The sequence below is a fragment of the Schistocerca nitens genome, chromosome 1 (genome assembly GCF_023898315.1).
Source record: "Schistocerca nitens isolate TAMUIC-IGC-003100 chromosome 1, iqSchNite1.1, whole genome shotgun sequence".
Lineage (NCBI taxonomy): Eukaryota > Metazoa > Arthropoda > Insecta > Orthoptera > Acrididae > Schistocerca > Schistocerca nitens.
Window position 1 is genome coordinate 506,468,426 of NC_064614.1, and position 21,168 is coordinate 506,489,593.

The window sequence follows — 21,168 nt, forward strand, 5'->3', positions numbered from 1 at the left end:
ACTTGCCCTGTTAGGGCAAGAAGCTTCACTGGTTTTCCATTGGAAACTTTGAATTTTCATCTCAGGGTTATACTGACAGATCCAAGCTTGACCTGCAGTCACTATTTTGGACATAAGAAGTAGTCCAGATCTGAATGAAGAGATCCATCAACTATGTGCAAACTGACACATGATTTTCCTGAGGAAAATTTTTTTACTCATTCATCTCATTTGCAAGTTATTAGTTAAAACCCTTTGCACAGACCCAAACAAAATGTGAAGTTCTTTGGTAAACTCTTGAACAGTTATTCGCCTGTTTGAACAAACAATTTTTGCCACTTTTTGCACATTTTTTTCTGTTTTTGACAATAAGGGATGTAGCAAACATTGCTCATCTTCTACTGACTCATCTTTGCAACTTGAAACAGAACTTAGTTTTCCGATGTTGTTCAAAATCCATGATGCACAACGGACATGATAAACACAACCTTACCGTAGCGTCTCTGGACACGACTGACAAGCCAAAGCGTGTTCTAACTTGACACAGTCTGTCTCAATGGATCAGGCTAAAAGACAAATTACACTGAATGATTGTATATCACATGATTTTAGCATCAGCAGTTGCAGCTAAAAAGATTCATTCACCGTATCTTTTATCACAACTTGTACACCCATGTGTCTACCTATACCACTGTACAAGTGACCTGTAACTTCACCAAGACAATGGTTGGTTGGTTTTGCGGAAGGAGACCAGACAGCGTGGTCATAGGTCTCATCGGATGAGGGAAGGAAGTCGGCCGTGCCCTTTCAGAGGAACCATCCCGGCATTTGCCTGGAGTGATTTAGGGAAATCACGGAAAACCTAAATCAGGATGGCCGGACGCGGGATTGAACCGTCGTCCTCCCGAATGCGAGTCCAGTGTGTAACCACTGCGCCACCTCTCTCGGTCACCAAGACAATGCATTAGCCCATTGTTTCTGAACTGTGTCATAATTATTGGAGTAGCACTTGATGGAGATGGGGATGTCTGTGTGTCCTAATAGGTCAACAGGCTAAATACTACTGACCACACCTGGGGAAACCCGAACCAAGGTGTGAGGGACTGGTCAGTCTTTGCAAATTGTAGTGGTCATGTCTCACGATAGCTCTCCAACACTGCCTTGTTAAGGCCATGTCAAGGCATGTCACTGTCATCGGCAGGGCATAAAAGATTCTAAATGCTAATATGTAGGTGTCTTTAATTTGACTGCTCACGAGTGTTAAAAAGAACTTCCAGAGAGACATTATGGCTATTTGCAGACTACAACACCCCTCTTTTCTTCTCTTGGGTTGTTAGTAGCTAAATCTTTTCAATAATACCCAAACATTTTGCAAACCATTAATTATTCTTTTTCTTTTTTTCCTCATTACCTGTGGATGGAATAAACCCTGACTCTGAAATCTGAAAATATGGTAAACTATTTTTGTTGCCTTCTACCTCCTATCGTATATTACTCCAACCTTTTTAACAGGATAAAACTCTCATCAACAGCTTTACAAGGCATTTGCCCTTGTCATCCTCTGAACTACTGTGCATTTCTACATTTTTCACATCATCAAATATTGCCAGAGTTGAAAGAAATACTAAGTGATAGAAAAAAAAAATAATATTGAAAGTGTTGTCAAGCACTTCACCACTGAGCCATTGGCCATTTTTATACACCTTGTAAATTATGTGTTTGTATGTTAACGTTCTGGGGCATATTTAATTTTCATTTGTAATCACAATTACTTACAGAAGCTGTGAGATTCATGAAGTCATAAACCTTTTGCAGCACACCAACTATTGTCTTGAAATTTCCCTCAGGCAGGTACTGACGAATCAGATGTTCATAGTCCTGGAAATCACATAAATTGCTTACATCAAATTTCTTTGAATCATCTGCTATGGCTGTCACAATAAAATTCAAGTTTATTTACAAAATTTGCTCCTTTTATGTATAATATGAATCAATGTTTATTTTCTTACCTTATTATCTATAACAAGATATCCCAACAGCAGACCTACGTAAGCACCAATGAGAGTATGCTCCATATTACGACCAGCTTTCTGTAACACTGTAGTGAAAGGGCATTTATTAATGTGTCACTTTCATCACAATTATATAAGTGTTAAAGTCGAACAATGGAAAATCCAGGATGGAATAACCACAATGTTAATTAGGGTAGATTGCTAGTAACCACATAGGGGAGGCACTGAGTGGCACACAGGCATATACACAGTGCATTTAAAATGCAGACAAAGCTATGGGACCAAGTCCTTCAAATTTAGAAAAATGCACACATTCATACATAACTTGTACTCACATGCCAAAGTCATCTCCAGGCACTGAGCCGCCCCCCCCCCCCCCCCTTAAGGCAGTTTTAATGTTATTCACAGATGGGTACACAATGGATTTATATGAGACACTCCACAAGCAGCAAATTTTGCAGTTCCTCCACACTCCATTGGCTACTTTTAAATTTAAATTAATGATCGTCAATTACCAAAGGACCTTTTTGATGTATCTACTGACGCACCGAGAACAAAACTACAGACACAAAATAACTGGTTTCTTATTAGCAGTATTTGTTTCAATTCAGCTCATTATCATAGCTGCCAACCTCGAACCTTGAGAAGGGGCTTTCAGTAATGACATGGAAAGTGTACAGAGGGGACCATACTTGGAAAATTTTAAAAATTAGAAGCCTAATTTAGTCCTTTAAATGCTATATTTCAGACATTTTTCAAATCCTAAATAATGAAGATATATTTAATTGGTCACACATTTATTTTTATTTTCTAATACCAAGTACCATCTTCAATAAAGAAAACAACTTCATCCTCAGTGTCACTCACATTTCACATGAATGTGACAAGCGTATCTACAGCTGATTATCTCCCTGCCACATCCATGTCTACAATTGACAGCTGCCTCCTACATACATTCATTCCTGCTTAATAGAAAATAGTGTAATTTCTTTTTTTTTATGGCAGTTTATGAAACTTACTGACAACAAATTTTTCCAAAGGCACAAAATGAATCCTGTTGTCTTTGATGTTACTGTGCTACTGAGAAATGAAAGCATAAATTCTTTTACTATGACTTTCAACTTTTTAGAGCCATTCCTCTACATCACAGAGAGTGACAAATTCATGAATTTTGCTTTTTGTCTACTCCATTTCATACAGAAAAACAGATTAAGAAAACATACAACAATGCAGGTAGAGCAAAAACAAACAGTGGCATTTAGTGATTGCAAGCCAGGAACAATGTCCCTTTTGATCTGTACAGACACAACTGTGGAGCTTTGGTTTTGTGTAGCCAAGATGTTGACAAGATGATGTATCATCATTAGCTCAGTGCTAGTCACAACAATGTGCAAACAATGTTGCAGAACATGTTTTGAATTAAGAATAAACACACTTTTAATAAACCTTGGTGACAAATTCATTCTTGGACAGGTTTACTGAGTACCCAGCAAGGAAATCATTAGTGTTTATAAATAATTTTAGTAACATAATATTAGTGAAATGTAAACAGGGCCTTTTCATTAAAAAATCAAATTATAAAACGTCTATTTCAAAAAATTTTTAGTAACTTCTCACAGCTGTGTAATTAAGTAGATAAATTTGTAAGAACTGTGATCAATCCACACCAGTTGGCAACCATTCATTATGTACATCAGCAAGTATATACTGCCTGAACACTCTGGATTATATACGACTGCTGTCAAGTACAAAGAAACAACAAAGTTAAAGTTGAGTTTGGGACGTATGATCAGTCTGATACTAATTTAGGGCAAGAGGATTATGCTTTTGGTACATATCACAAATCCAACATTTTATAGTGCAACATCAAGGAAAAAATTGCATTTATAACACACAAAACATTATGTGCAAATATAAAATAAAATTAGAGTGATTTCTTTGTACTTCCCCTCCTTTTTACCTAAAACGTTTTCTTCTGGGGGAAAAATACAGGAAAAAACAAAACCAATAGAACTAGTCAAGAGAACTAGTCAGATGTTAAGTAAAATCAAACAATGTTAATTCCAGGATGGAATAATAACATGAAAAGCATACAATGCCACTCAGCACACGGGGCAGTCATTGGGCACAATGAAAGAGACTGCTAAAAATTCAAGATTTCAGTCAAAGAAGTCGTCCTGCTGAAATGGAAACACACACACACACACACACACACACACACACACACACACAAGGGCCACTGAGGTCCTCTGTGGACTACAACTTCGCCTGACACAAGCAGAAATCTGTTGGGATGGATGGAGGTGTTAAGGAGATGGTTTGAGGCGGAGATGGGGAGGAATAACAGGGTAGGGTGAAGGTGGGAGAAGATACTTTTCTGACTGTGAGAGTGTGCAGGGATGTGGTACGGACAGGAAAGGGCTGCTAGGTGCACAATCTGAAGGCTATGCTGGAATGGGGGAGAGGAGAGAAGTAGAAAAGGCGTGCACTGTTGGGCTATATTGCATGTGTACTGCTGAAGTGGAAGCAGGGAAGGGGATAGGTAGGTGGAGGACAGGGACTAGCAAAGGCTGAGACCAGGGGAGAATCTGACAGGACGGCAGTGGGCTGGTATGAATGTTTGTCGGGGCGGCCCGCCGTCAGATGGACACTGTTTACAGGCGAGCTAATTGGAAGTAAAGGCAGCTAGCAAGCAACAAGGCCCAGTGGTTATCGGGGCTTTTCCAGACAGAAACAGGGGTATGTTATGGTGGTATGGTCACAGGACGACATAATATGGAGGGACCTGTCACTTGAAATGTAGTCATCACTAACCCTTTGACTGCTGGGGACATGTAAACTCGTCATGCCTCGGTTCTTCCCTATGGTGCTAAGGACATGTTTATGTGTCCCACCCCACTGGCCTTCCCACCGCTGGGGACGAGTTTAGGCACACTGAGTCACAGCTACCTGAGTGCTACAGACGTGTATACATGCAGAACTGTCTTCCCCCACTGCTCTTCCAGTAGCTGTTCAGTGGTCTGACTGTAATTCGAGAGTGCATAAATGTTTGTTGCTGTGTTCCCTCTTTGCAGAATTCAAATTAAGATTCCTGTATTTTTGTCAGTTTTCTTGTTTTCTACGTGAGAAATGTCACATCACCATGGTTGCACAGATAAAGAAATCCTGGATATGCTCACTAAGAGCGACTGTGAGTGTGAATTATCTAATGTTGCTAACAGTGATGAGTCTTCAACAGAATCTCGAAGCTGTAGTCCTCAGCCCTTTGCATCAGAGGGTACAGCCAAAATTACAGCCAGCAGTTCCTCTGAATCCGAGGAATCAGAAAATGACAGTGAAAGGGTTTGGACAAGAGCATGCTTAAGTGACACATTTGACTGGAAAGTAACTGATTTCCAGCCATTAAACCACTACTTTGATGACTCGAACTCAGGACACAAATGTCAATAAGATACTTTCATTTTTTGTGATATTTATGTCTCAAGAACTGTTGCAATTTACTGCAGATGAAACAAAGCTTTTTTACATTGACACCAGAAAAATACTACAGAATCTGTGAATTCTCGATTGTCAAAGTGGAAAGACACTGGATTTGAGGAAATGTTTTGTTTTGTTGCTGTTTGCCTTCTAATGGCACAAGTTAAGAAGTTAAAATTAAGGGATTATTGGCCCAGAGGTACACTTTTGAACACACCAATTTTCAGCGAAATTATGTCCCGTGACCGTTTTTGTCTACTTCTGAGAATGTTACACTTCAGTGATAACTCTGCGAGTACTGGAGGCGAGTCTATTTAAAATTAGGAAGATTGTTGACAAAGTTCCTAAGACGTTTCGCAATTTATTTCGCCCACGTCACAAGCTTTGTATAGATGAAAGTCTCTTGCTGTTCAAAAGACGATTATCTTTTGAGCAATTTATTCCAAGTGAAGTAGAATTGGAATAACGACATTTGTACTGTGTGACTGTCAGAGTGGGTATATTTTAGATTTTATTGTATATACAGCTGCAATAACAGAAATTGGGTTCCACAATTTGGGAAAAAGTGGCGACGCATTGGCAACTCTTATGGGACCATATTTGGAACAGGGTCGTATTCTATGTCAATAATTGGTACTCCAGCATGGACCTATTCCTTTGGCTTCACAGCCATGGAACAGCCGATGTGGAGCTGTTCGTAAGATAAAAAAACTGCAGAAGAAATTAAAACAAGCAGAAACTGAGTTTAGGTACACTGACAAGGTCCTTGCTATCAAGTGGTGCGATAAGAGAGAGGAGGTACATGTTGACCGCAAGTCACACAACACAAATTGTTGAAACAGAGAAGACTGACAGAAATACTGGCGAAAAAATAAAGAAACTGCAATGTATTGAAGATTACAATTTGAGTATGGGTGCAGTTGACCGTTGTGACATGTTACTGAGCTCAGTGGGATCAGTGTGTAAGACTGTGAAATGGTATAAGAAATATTTTTTTCACATTCTGGACTTTTGCATTCTAAATGCTCATGCTCTCCACCGGTCGGTAACAGGGCGAAAAATGGCACTCGCAGAGTTTCACTTTTCTCTTGTAAGGGCAATTTTAGAAAAATATGGTACAGAACAGAGAAAAGCTGGTAGGGGAAAGTGCTACAACGACAAGAATCCTCTGCGATTCACAGGGAGACATTTTCCGGCTGTTATCGTGAGTGAACATCGCAGAAAAGTACACAAATGTGCAGATGCTTGGTTTGCACGAAACAGAAACTGCCGGCAAACTAGATATCAATGCAAAACTTGCAACTTTCCTTTATGTGTTGTACCCGGCTTTGAAACTTATCATACAAAGAAGCATTACTAATTATTGGGAACTAAATCTGAGAAAGTTTATTGATGCTTCTGAATGAATTACTAAAAAAACAGGCAAAAATGTAAAAAAAAAAAAAATTCTCCAGTGCCGGTCCAAAGCCCGGATCGAAAAGCGAAAAGAAGAATGGGAAATAGATGCAACAGGTGTAGAATTATTCAAAAGAAGCCTGACTTCTTCATATGCAGAAGTTTACTGCCAAATAAGCGGACTTGGTGATTGAGATGGTGCAATATCTGTACTGTGGAAAATGTAATTACACCGAGGACATTGCGCCAGTATAACAAAATCCATGTATTAATTTGTGTACGATACATTTAAATTATTAACACGTAATATGGACAGTTATATTCTTTTATCCTTAGCAGCACAAATGTAGAGCATATTCGGTCTACTTGTACAAAACATGTTTTCCATAACTGATTTAAACACCTTTGATCAACGAGAAACAACATGCCAGAGTTAAAGCTCTTTTCTTAGTGCAATTTTTCTTGCTACTTTGCCTCTGTTGTTAGCCAATATCGAAAATTAAACTTATTGTTCTGGGGAGGGTGGAGGGCTTAAAATTTGTTGTTTGAGTCAGATTGGGTTTGAAGCATTAATAGAAAACGATATTTGAAAAAGAAGTATCGAATATACCCTGTTTTCATCTTTTCATAAAAATCAACATTTTTTTGACTAATTTGTGGATTATTGGAAAATAGTACGGGAATAAAAATTTTTACTCCTTATCATTGTGCAATCAATATACTGCACTCTAAATTTCATTTTCATCATGTGTTCACCACCGAGCAAGGTGGTGCAGTGGTTAGCACACTGGACTCGCATTCGGGAGGACGACGGTTCAATCCCGCGTCCGGCCATCCTTATTTACGTTTTCTGTGATTTCACTCCAGGCAAATGCTGGGATGGTTCCTTTGAAAGGGCACGGACGCCATCCTTCCCTAGTCTGATGAAACCGATGACCTCGCTGTCTGGTCTCCTCCCCCAAACAACCCAACCGCAACCCATAATGTGTTCATACTATTAGATATGCTAACCCAAAGTTTACATTGTTTTCGGGCCTGATTTTCGCACCTAACTTTCGTTCCAGTTGTACAGCTTGGTACGTTTTACAGAGCATAGTTTTTTTTAGCAAAATCAGAATGAAAATACTGCATTTTTGATGTTTTTACTAAATCTTCAATTTTGCGCTTGATTAATTCAGTACTGAAAAGTGCTATGGAAATGAAAATTTATTTAAGAACCTTGTGTTGGTAGGTTACTACATGCCAAGTTTCACATTCGTCATAGCGTTAGTTCAGGAGATGCAAGAAGCCAAACTTTGAAATTTTTTTGGGCACCTATTTTTTTGGCCGATTTACCTACAATTTTCTGGCTCAATATGGCTTGTAAAATTCTTTTCATTATTATTCTTAAGAGAACGCATAAAGTTGTACAAGATGGCCAAATTTTATTTTTTTACAAAACCTTTTGCCCGGGATATTACAGCTCAAAGTTGCCAAAAATTCACGCTGTCCCTGCACGAGTTGTATTCAGCCGAGAAATATTCAACACAGGGTGGGTTGAACAGCGCGGGCATCTCTGCTATATGGTAAGTAGCAAGTTTCCTTTTCCTAATATTGTTACAGTCCATTGTTTGAAGCATAAAATTGGGAGTATAAAAACTGAAATAACTGGAAATATAAATTCACAATTGGAGGAAATGGAATCGGAGCTTGCTGATATGTGTAGTGAGTGCAAAATTTGATCAGCTAGATAGTAAATTCAATGAGATTACAAATAAAGTTGAAAATACAGTTAAAATGGTCAAGAGAGTTAATTAAAAAGTTGATGAGGTAGGAAAGGGATTGGCAGCCAAAGTGGAAACTGTGGAAGATCATCTTGTGAAACTAATGGAGGCACAAGAAAAGAAATGTATAAATTATGAAATAGGAACAAATGCAGAGTGAAAATCAGTGAATGATGGCATTGTTGTAAAAGTATAGGTGAAAAGCTGTAAGGGAAGTAAGTAAAAGAGAGAAAAAGATAAATGAATTGAAGGAATCAATACGTAATGTAACAGCTGGGCTAGGGAATTTAATGATGGGACATTCCATGGGGCAAGGATTGTGTACAAAACCATTCAGTGGAGGAGTAAGTACCATGCAGTGGACTTCTTAGCTGTATGTAAAGATAATTCTGTTGCATGAGTGAGATGGTTAAAATTAAATTCATAAAGAGGCAATTACAAGGGGGAGTGCAGACATGAGGTAACCAGCAAGTACAGCAATTCGTCGATTTCAGGACTTTTGAAATTATGTTCTTAAATAAATACTGGGGTGAGTTACACAAGTAAGGTTACAAAATGAATTTCTGAATGGGACAGGATATAAGAGTGGCAAAGAGAGCATGAGGAAATTATGTGCAACAGAATTAAATCAATTAATACATTTGGATAGGACAGCAGAGGTTCTTACAGAAATCTCTACAATAACTAATCCAGAGCCCTGCTGATTCTGTAGAAGCATTTCTAGATTTCACAGAAAACATGGATAAGGCTCTACATTACAGATCAAAATTTGTTGAGCAGAGGGATAGTAACTGAAAACATGCCAGAGGTAATTACAATAATATTTTCAATAAAAATCATAAAAATGGGGGGAGAAATGACAGGAGTGGACATAATAATAGTAGTAGGAATTGGAACGACAGGCAGCAGGGAGATAATGGGAATTATGATGAAAGACGAGATAATTTTGAACAAAGGAAAGAGGAAGTATGGCTAGGGTCAAGATATGAGAGTGTACAGGGTGCAAGTCTTCAAGGCAGACAGTTGGAAAATTGAAGGGAGCCTCACTCAAGGTCCACAGCGGGGCTAATGGATATGCAAAGAATAGGACCAGACAAGGTTACAATAGGGAAGAGAACTAATGAGAAACACGGAAGAGAAATAGCTTTATACAATATGGATACAATAATAGGTAATGAAAATATGCGAGAAGGGTTTAATGACTACAGTAATTGGAACAGGAGGAATAATATCAATAACACATGCAATATGAACAAATGTAACAATGCTGATTCTTGCTATTATGTTGGGGAATTGTTTGCCAGAAATAAAATGGTTGACCTAGAAGATAATGAAGAAAATATGGTGGGTTTAATTTCAATGAAGATTATAGGCAATTTTGAAACAGAGGCAGTGACTCTGCCAGAACTAGAAATAGGTGTCCATGTGGGAATGAAGAGCAAAGCAAATAATAACGAAAATATTGGGTAATGTTAGTGGACATGTAGGTGAGTAATGATGAAGTTCTTCAGATATTAATGTATGTGAGCCAGCTCAAAGTGGAGTATGCGCTGTTAGTGATAATACTGATATGTCTGTACCAGTGGCTGCACATGGTTACGCAGTAGGTAATGATGTATATGAAAATGCTGTGGCTGCACCAGTGGGTGCACCTAATAATGTTGTGTGAGGTAATGATGAGTTAGTGAGTGAAGTTGAGGCTGACTGAAGTAATGAAAATGTCCTAGGGAAGCAGCTCAGACAAATGTTGTTACGGAATGTTGTCAGGTGGTTCTAAATAACAATATTAATAGTGATTGGGTGGGAAAAGAGAAAGCCGAGTATGATGTTAATTACTTGGTATCTCATGATAAGATCCATAAAATATTAATTCCTGAGAAATGGGATAATTTAAAATTTAAAGTGGCAAGGAAAATTGAAGGAGTGAACAGGATGTACAGGAAGTTGTTAAGGGTTTGTTTATGGGAGTATGTATAAGACTTATCATACAATCGATAGAGAGAGCATGGACGGAATTGAAACAGATCTGTTGGAAGAGACTGAATTAAAGAGGGTAGTTACTGAAAAAATATAACCAAATATTAATTTCAAAGTGGGAAATGTAGAAAGTATTGCACTATTAGATTCTGGCTCTAATGTGTCTGTTGTATCTGAATTGTTCTGGCAACAGATAAGAAGCAGATATTAGGTGGAGTTGACTGCAACTAGGGTTAAAATAAAGACTGCAACTGGGGGATGTAGCAAGCCAGTAAAGATGAAAATTTTATAACATTTTAAGATTAAGGAACAGTATTTTGATATAGACTGCTTTGTGGGGCCTGACCTTGCTATGTACATTATTCTCGGGATGAATTTTATTAGTAAGTATGGACGCAATATTATTGTAACGCACAAAGTTTTGGAATTGAATGATGGAGGTAGCATAAAAAGAGTTAAATTTAAAAATGAACTGAAAAGAAGTAATGTGATGATTCGCCTAAAAAGGAAGAACAAGCATAGTTGGGGGCCATATTCTCTGGAGCCAATAAGTTATAAAGAGATCAAACATCTTTCAAAGGATCAAAGCTCACAGGTCAAGGAACTATTGAGTAAATATAAAGGCGTGTTTTGAGATAAGCCTGGGAAAGTAGTTAATTTTAAATATCATTTAAAGGTAATGCCCCCTGAAGTAATTAGTATTAAACATTTCATTATTGCTGTGGCAGGCAAGGAAGCAGTAAGAGCCAGAACAAAGAAAATGCTACATTGGAAGATTATTGAGTTGGGCAAGAATGAGTATAGTAACCCGACTGTTAAAGTAAAAAAGAAAGGTGGTTCTTTGAGAATTATGTCAGATGCAAAGAGACTGAACAAAATAATTGTAAAAGACAATGACCAACTGAGAACATGAATGAACTTTTGAAAAATTTTAACAATATACAGGTCATGTCTAATGTAGATTTAATCATGGTTTCTGGCAGGTGAAGTTAGCTGAAGACAGCAGGAAGTATATTGCAGTTTTATTTGAAGGGAGAACATTTATGTTTAGAATGGTTCCATTTAGATTACATATATCAGTGGCTGTGTTGGTGTGGCTAAATTAAATCATGTTCTTAGATATGAGTTCTTGGGAAAACTTACTTTGTATGTTAATGACGTATTGATAAACAGCAGCTGATGGCAGAGACATTGCCAAATACTAGAGGTGGTGTTCAAAGCTATATATAAAGGAGGAATGACTCTTAACCTGAATAAATGTGAATTTTTGCAGGAAGGATTGTCATTCTTACATCATCTGTTAACTTCTGAGGTTATACTACCTAAAGGCTATAGCTGAGTGCAGGAGAACAACAAATAGGAAGCAACTGAAGTCATTTATTGAGCTATATACACTTTATCGAAAATTCATCAGTGATTACAGTATGAATTCACCAAATCTATGAAGGTTATTTCAAAAATAGTGTTAAATGGAGTTGGTCTGCTAAGTGTGATAAGGAATTTGAAGCTACCAAGAGCAGCTTAGTTAATAGTAAAGTATTATACTATCCGGACATGTCACTGCCTTTCTGCATTGCACCTGCAGTTTTCCAGGAGAAAATGACAGATGGAAAGATACAGAAGAGAACTATAGCATTCACAAGCTGGACGCTGTCTAAGTATGAACTAATGTATGGAATATCAGAAAAGAAGTTACTGGCTGTGGTATTTGGCTTCCAAAAATTTAGGATGGCAGAGAGCTTGTAGTTTTTACTGACCATAATGCTTTAAGCTGCCTCCAAGAATAACTGCTGAACAACTGATTAATTAAATGGACCATGTTTCTGCAGCAATTTAGATATCGTATTGCGTATATAAAAGGGACATACAACAATGTGGCAGGTGCCTTGTCCCAGCTACCAATCGTTGAGGAAGAGTGTGAGGAAGAAACTGAGTCTAAGAAAGAGTGCCAAATAATGAGTATAAGAGGTGTCGAGGAAGAGAAGGGAATGAAGAGAATGCAATGTGCTCAAGTGTATAAAGTGTACATTTACCTAGTTGTATAGTTATAAGTAATTCTGTGAGTTTCTCAATGTTAGATGTGTCTCTGGATGTGTTGTGTAACCTGATTTAAACAACTGATACTGTTGGAATTGAAGGCAGAAGTTTCATTTAAATAAGGATTATAGGAACTTTACTGTTCATGAGCAGATAGGGACATTTAATGTGATTTGTTTTTGGTATATGTGTATACATATGATATTACTATTGTCAGAGGAGAAGAGAGAGGTGTATACAACTATGGTATGGGAAATAACTCGTGGGGATTAAGTCTGAAGCATGGGGGTGAGGTGAGTAATGCGATGTCTAGCACAGTGTTTGATTGTTCTCTCTTGTGTCAGTATGTAAATGTAATGTTCAGATTTAGAATCATGGAAATCATTTATTTTGTCAATTAGATCACAGGTAACTTGTGGGATACAAATGAGTTTTCTCAAAATTTAAAATGATTTGTTTATTATCAGGGGAATATCCAGCAGTTTTAGTATGTATTTATTGTTGACTTGGTAGTCTCACTTGAGATTTAAACACAGAGGACACACGGTGAACGAGGGAAGGGTTTCTCTAGTTTGATCACTGAGGAGTCATGGTACGAATCACTGAGCGCTCAATCACTGGGATTTTTGTTTGAACACTTTGATAGGATAAGGCTTGGCTCGCGGTGGGTGGCACGGCACTGCTGGCTGTATACTGACGAGTGTGGAAGGTGTACAACTGCACTATGACTGTCTTGGACAAAAGAATCCAGTTGCACCAACCTGATGCAACTACAGGAACAGCTGTGGATGTGTGTATGCATGAAGAAGGAAAAAAAAAGTGAAAATGACAATATATTCTAATCTTGGGTGCTGCATGTACAAAAAACACTAACATGGGCATTTATTTCACATAAAATCAGTTTGGTTACTATCTCATTCTAAGACTTGATTATCAAATTATTACTAGCATGTCTAGGTAAAGATACATCAATTACATTTAAGTTAACATGTGTGTACGTTTGCTGGTGCTAATGCTCATGCTAATTGACTTACCACTCACAAAATTATTACACGAGTTTTGGCTTAGTTAAGTATCTGGAAAAACTGGTATTACTTGACATTATGTGAACAGTGAGATATGGTGGTACTTCATATATCACACAGCAGGTGAGTAATGTATATGAAGTTGAGGTATGTGACTTACAAGCAGATGGTTTGACTGTCACAGGACAGAATGAATCTGACATGTCGGCTGTGGACCAATGTGAATTGGGGCGGCAAGCTGTCAGATGGACTGTGACAGGAGAGCTAAGTGGAAGTAAAGGCAGCTAGTAAGCCACGAGCCCGAATGCTCACTGGGATTTTTCTGGGCAGAAACAGAGGTTTGTTCCAGCAGTATGGTCTTGAGACAAGCTAATATGGAGGGACCTGTGACTTGAAATGTAGCCACTAACATGGTCTTAATGAAAACTTATTAATACTTGTTACAAGCATGCTAGAGGAATACCCAATGACAGTTTTGGAACTGTGGCAATGGGACGAGCTCATTAAACACAGATCCATGCCTGAAGCTTTACCAGTTAAAAAACTATAAACATTATTACAAAACTGATTATGGTAAATTGTAACAACTGGATCCACCATGAAAGTCACACTTGTGATACACCAGATGAAAGAGGATAATACCTGCAATATAATGATCAGATTATTTTTGTAATTATACAACTATAAAATATAATAAACAATTTAGTTTGTTCACATAAACAGTGCCATAACTATGAACTCCTCCACAGACACACAAATGATCATATCATCACGAGTTTTCTTCCTTAATAGTCCAATAACTTTTGACATGTATTGAATTGTAGCTGTGACATATGAAATACGTGGAGTTAGTGTTTTGACTTTAGTGCCAAAAGTGGCAATTTGTGTGTTTGAGATTTGTTTACAATTGTTCAAATAACATACAAGTGAGTTTGTTAAGAGATTTCAAAATGACTGCAAAGGTTTTCATCTGTTTTATCATAAGTATTTATATGAAATTATTATGAAAATTATGAATGGTGGTCAAGATGAGAGTATCTGCACTAAATCGAGGAGTGCCCATGTGACCAAACCTTTAAATAAGCATGTGGGGCAGAAGCCTCTCTTCTAACTATAATCTGTCATAGATCTCTTGAACAAAAAACTGTGTTCAACAGTTGGAAGAAAGCACAGCTCACACTCATTGACAAAAAGGGTATAAGAATTGATCCACAAAACTACCATCCAATATACCTGATTTGTTGTTAATTCTTAGAACATATTGTGAGACCAAAGATAATGAGGTATATCTAACAGAGTGACCTCCTTCATGCCAACACTACCAGCGCAGATTCTGGAAACTTCGATCACGTGAAACCCAACTCTCACTTTTCTTACATGACATACTGAAAGCTTTGGATTAAGGCAGTCAAGTAGATGCAGTATTCCTTGACTTCTTTTTTTAAAAAATAATAATAAAAAAAATCAGTGTCACATCTACACTTATTGTCAAAAGTACAATCATATGGGGTATCAAGCAAAATTTTTGACCGGACTGAGGATTTCATGATAGGGAGGACGCAGCAAGTTACTTTGAATAGAAAGTTATTGTCAGATGTAGACGTTGTCTCAGGTATGCTGTAGGGAAGTGTGTTGGGACCCTTGCTGTTCACATTTTATTTTAATGACCTTGCAGCAGACAGTATCAATAGAAACCTCAGGCATTTTGCGGATGATGCAGTTATATATAATGAAGTTCTATCTGCAAGAAGCTGCATAAATATTAAGCCAGACTGATAAGATTTCAAAGTGGCGCAAAGACTGGTAATTTGTTTTAAATGTTCAGAAATGTAAAATTGTGCACTTAACAAAACAAAAAAAAAATGTAGATCCTGTGACTGTAATATCAATGACACTCTGTTAGCTGAATCAGTAGATTTAGCTGTCAACGTAGTATATATGCCAACATATTGACATAGTGATGATGAAATGGAAGAAGTATAAGAACAACTTGGGGAAATCCGCACTATGTGCTAGACACACATGTGGAGACTCTTATTATTATGGGTAACTAGAATGCTGTGACAGAAGACATACAAAAAGCTGAAGTGACAGGTAGGTATGAATTAGCAACTAGAAATAAAGGAGGGCACGGACTTACTGACTTTTGCACAGAAAAAGAGTTGGTGATCACAAATACATTATTTCATAACCACACAAGATGATGATATATATGGATAAAACAAAGTGATACAGGTGACATGTTGTTGATGTAGTCTTCAGTCCTGACACTGGTTTGATCCAGCTCTCCATGCTACTCTATCCTGTGCAAGCTTCTTCATCTCCCAGTACTTGCTACAACCTACATCCTTCTGAATCTGTTTAGTGTATTCATCTCTTGGTCTCCCTCTACGATTTTTACCCTCCACGCTGCCCTCCGATACTAAATTGATGATCCCTTGATGCCTCAGAATATGCCCTACAAACCAATCCCTTCTTCTAGACAAGATCCGCCCCAAATTTCTCTTCTCTCCAATTCTATTCAATACTTCCTCATTAGTTATGTGATCTACCCATCTAATCTTCAGCATTCTTCTGTAGCACCAGATTTCAAGAGATTCTATTCTCTTCTTGTCCAATCTATTTATCGTCCACGTTTCACTTTCATACATGGCTACACTCCATACAAATACTTTCAGAAACGACTTCCTGACACTTAAATCTACACTCAAATGTTAACAAATTTCTCTTCTTCAGAAACGCTTTCCTTGCCATTGCCAGTCTACATTTTATATCTTCTCTAGTTCGACCATCATCAGTTATTTTGATCCCCAAGTAGCAAAACTCATTTACTACTTTAAGTGTCAAATTTCCTAATCTAATTCCCTCAGCATCACCCGACTTAATTCGACTACATTCCATTATCCTCGTTTTGCTTTGGTTGATGTTCATCTTATACTCTCCTTTCAAGACACTATCCTTTCCGTTCAACTGCTCTTCCAAGTCCTTTGCCGTCTCTGACAGAATTACAATGTCATCGGCGAACCTCAAACTTTTTATTTCTTCTTCATGGATTTTAATACCTACTCCGAATTTTTCTTTTGTTTCCTTTACTGCTTGCTCAATATACAGATTGAATAACATCGGGGATAGGTTACAACCCTGTCTCACTCCCTTCCCAACCACTGCTTCCCTTTCATGCCCCTCGACTCTTATAACTGCCATCTGGTTTCTGTACAAATTGTAAATAGCCTTTCGCTCCCTGTATTTTGCCTCTGCCACCTTCAGAATTTGAAAGAAAGTATTCCAGTCAACATTATCAAAAGCTTTCTCTAAGTCTACAAATGCGAGAAACGTAGGTTTGCCTTTCCTTAATCTATTTTCTAAGATAAGTCATAGTGTCAGTATTGCCTCACGTGTTCCAACATTTCTACGGAATTCAAACTGATCTTCCCCGAGGTCGGCTTCTACCAGTTTTTGCATTCATCTGTAAAGAATTCGTGTTAGTATTTTGCAGCCGTGGCTTATTAAACTGATAGTTCAGTAATTTTCACATCTGTCAACACCTGTTTTCTTTGGGATTGGAATTATTATGTTCTTCTTGAAGTCTGAGGGTATTTCGCCTGTCTCATACATCTTGTTCACCAGATGGTAGAGTTTTCTTAGGCCTGGCTCTCCCAAGGCTGTCAGTAGTTCTAATGGAATGTTGTCTACTTCCGGGGCCTTGTTTCGACTCAGGTCTTTCAGTGCTCTGTCGAACTCTTCACGCAGTATCTTATCTCCCATTTCATCTTCATTTACATCCTCTTCCATTTCCATAATATTGTCCTCAAGTACATCGCCCTTGTATAGACCCTCTACATACTCCTTCCACCTTTCTGCTTTCCCTTCTTTGCTTAGAACTGGGTTTCCATCTGAGCTCTTGATATTCATGCAAGTGGTTCTCTTTTCTCCAAAGGTCTCTTTAATTTTCCTGTAGGCAGTATCTATCTTTCCCCTGCTGATATGTGCCTCTACATCCTTACATTTGTCCTCTAGCTATCCCTGCTAAGCCATTTTGCACTTCCTGTCGATCTCATTTTTGAGACTTTGTATTCCTTTTTGCTCGCTTCATTTACTGCATTTTTAAATTTTCTCCTTTCATCAATTAACTGCAATATATCTTCTGTTACCTTTGTATTCCTTTTTGCTCGCTTCATTTACTGCATTTTTATATTTTCTCCTTTCATCAATTAACTGCAATATATCTTCTGTTACCTAAGGATTTCTACTATCCCTTGTCTTTTTACCTACTTGATCCTCTGCTACTTTCATTATTTCATCTCTCAAAGCTACCCATTCTTCTTCTACTGTATTTCTTTCCCCCATTGTTGTCAATCGTTAGCTAATGCTCTTCCTGAAGCTCTCTACAACCTCTGGTTTAGTCAGTTTATCCAGGTCCCATCTCCTTAAATTCCCACCTTTTTGCAACTTCTTTAGTTTCAATCTACAGTTCATAACCAATAGATTATGGTCAGAGACCACATCTGCCCCTGGAAATGTCCTACAATTTAAAACCTGGTTCCTGAATCTCTGTCTTACCCTTATATAATCTATCTGAGACCTTCGAGTATTGCCAGGCTTCTTCCATGTATACAACCTCCTTTTATGATTCTTGAACCAAGTGTTAACTATGATTAAGTTATGCTCTGTACAAAATTCTACCAGGCAGCTTCCTCTTTCATTCCTTCCTCCCATTCCATATTCACCTACTATGTTTCCTCCTCTTCCTTTCCCTACTATCGAATTCCAGTCACCCATGACTATTAAATTTTTGTCTCCCTTCATTATCTGAATAATTTCTTTTATCTCATCATACATTTCATCAATCTCTTCATCATCTCCTGAGCTAGTTGGCATATAAACTTGTACTACTGTGGTAGGTGTGGGCTTCGTACTTATCTTGGCCACAATAATGCATTCACTATGCTGTTTGCAGTAGCTTCCCCGAATTCCTATTTTCCTATTCATTATTAAACCTACTCCTGCATTACCCCTATTTGATTTTATAACCTTGTATTCACCTGACCAGAAGTCTTGTTCCTCCTGCCACCGAACTTCACTAATTCCCACTACATCTAACTTTTAACCTACCCATTTCCCTTTTTAAATTTTCTAACCTACCTGCCCAATTAAGGGATCTGACATTCCACGCTCCGATCCGTAGAACACCAGTTTTCTTTCTCTTGATAACAGGTGACATAAAATTGCTTATATTATGGTCAAATAATTTTACATTATGATCAGAAAGGAACAAGGAAACCACATGTAACAAAATGAATCTTATTCTGGAGCTGATATATTCAGCAACTGTAACTTAGTTGCAATGTAGCACAAACTACAATTAAAAAAAGTTCAAAGTTCAAGGTAAAACCTGAGAAAACGGCAACAGATAAATTAAGAATGTTGAGTACTCAAGAAAACTATAGAAATTTGGTGAAGTTAAAACCGAAGGAAGGTCATACAACAAACACCTGAGTTGGAAAAATCTAAAAAATGCACCAAAACAGCAGCAAAGGACACAATTGGTCTCTCTCAAAAGTAGCCCAGTAAACCGAGGCTAAATGCTCACATGACTGCATTAATTGAACAAATAAGAAAGTGCAAGGGGAAAATGAATCACAATACAATAGACTAAGAAACTTAATCAAGCAAAAAAGAGCTAAAGAAGAATAGCTGAAAGCCATATCTGGCAAAAGAAATGAAAATTACAAAAAATGTAACATAGGAAAGGATCACAATCAGGTAAGAAATCATTCTGGAAAAAGAAAACAATTCAGTAATTCAACATGCTCCAAGGGGGGAAGGATTCTTTTAGAAACTGAGGATGTAGTGAACAGATGGAAAGAATATATTGAAGAGTTGAAAAGAAGGCTAGTGGTATTGATAACCTCCAGGTGAGATACTTAAAAGCATTAAAACCAGAAATTAAGCATGTGATACCTGTCTTCATCAATAATATACCTAAAACTGGCATTATCCGAGAAGCCTTTCAGAAAAGTTTCATGATAATAGTTTCAAAGAACAAAAAAGCAGTCACATGTGAAGATCACGAGTTTTAGCATACTAGCTCACACATCAAAAATATTAAAAAGAATAATACACAGAAACATTAAGAAAAAAAACTCAAGCCAATTTAGCTCCTGAGAAAGCAGATGCACAGAGAAGCTATCCTACACCTTTTTGCAGTACAGCTGAAGAAAGCTTTAGGGTCAATAGAAAAAAATTACATAGCTTACATAAACCTCAGGAAAACATTTGGCACTGTCACCTAGAACAAACTAATGGTAATTCTAGAAATGATTAAACTAGACTGCAGACGCAGAATAATAAATAACTACACCAAGACAAACAACAGTTGTAAAGACAATAAATACAAAAAAGAAGCCAGAATTCTTAAAAGCATTAGATCTCTATTCAACATACAAGGGTAATCCCAAAAGTAAGGTCTCCTATTTTTTTTTTGTAAGTACATAGACCTATTTATTTCTATAATAGTTTACATCAGTTTATAGCTTGAACATTTAGCTATTTTTCGCCAAAATCACCATTTCTGTTGATGCATTTTTGTAGATGCTGTGGCAGTTTTTGTTATGTCCAAGTCATATGAGCTCGCTGCCATGCTGTTCAGAAAGTTATGAACCTCTTCTTTCACCTCGTCGTCGGAGCTGAATCGCTTTCCGGCCAAATGTTCTTTTAACCTAGGGCGCCAAGTCAGGACTATAGGGTGGGTGGGTGAGTGGGTGGGAGGGTGATTATGTTCCACTGAAATTGTTGCATGAGAGCAACAGTTTGCCAAGCAATGTGTGGGCGAGCGTTGTCATGGAGAATGTGTATGCCCTTGCTCAACATTCTCTTCTCCGATTCTGAATTGCCCGTTTGAGTTTTTTCAGAGTTTCACAGTACCTGTCAGCATTAATTGTGGTCCCAGCGGGCATAAAGTTGGCCAACAATACCCCTTTCCGATCCCAGAAAACTGTTGTCAAGACTTTACCGGCAGACTGTGTTTGTTTGAATTTCCACGACTTTGGCGAAGAAGGATGCCACCACTGGTGTGATTCTTGCTTGGTCTCAGATGTAAAGTGGTATGGCCAGATTTTGTCACCCATGCAATTGAGTACAGAAAGTTGTCCTGTTCGGCTGAAAGGCGGTGAAGAAATGTGCGGGAAGCATCAACTCGTTGCCACATGTGGTCCTCACTCAGCATGCGTGACACCCATCATGCGCACACCTTCCGGTAGTTCAATGTTTCCATTAAAATTCTGTGAGTGGTGCTTTGGGAAACCTCAGGAACCAACGTGCAGAGATCATCCAGGGTGATCCGCTGATCTTCATGCATGCTTTGCTCAACCTTCAACACTGTTGCCTCAGAAATTGACAGTCTCCCACTCCTTTGTTCGTCGTGAATTTCGAGTCCAACATTTTTGACATTCATGCATGACTCACCATACATTTCCGTCAATTGGCAATGGATTTCAATCGGCG

The 21,168-nt window shown here is 38.0% G+C and overlaps 1 protein-coding gene across 3 annotated transcripts in view; it reads right to left on the bottom strand.

The window, feature by feature from the left end:
* LOC126253000 (protein wings apart-like) overlaps positions 1-21,168 on the bottom strand; it is a 96,472-nt gene that overhangs the window by 8,010 nt on the left and 67,294 nt on the right. For all 3 annotated transcript variants that reach the window (XM_049954039.1, XM_049954059.1, XM_049954050.1), the window contains exons 11-12: positions 1,989-2,077; positions 1,756-1,857 (exon numbers count right to left, since the gene is read on the bottom strand). In XM_049954039.1, coding sequence (XP_049809996.1) covers positions 1,756-1,857; positions 1,989-2,077 — 191 coding nt within the window. The remainder of the gene's footprint in view (positions 1-1,755; positions 1,858-1,988; positions 2,078-21,168) is intronic.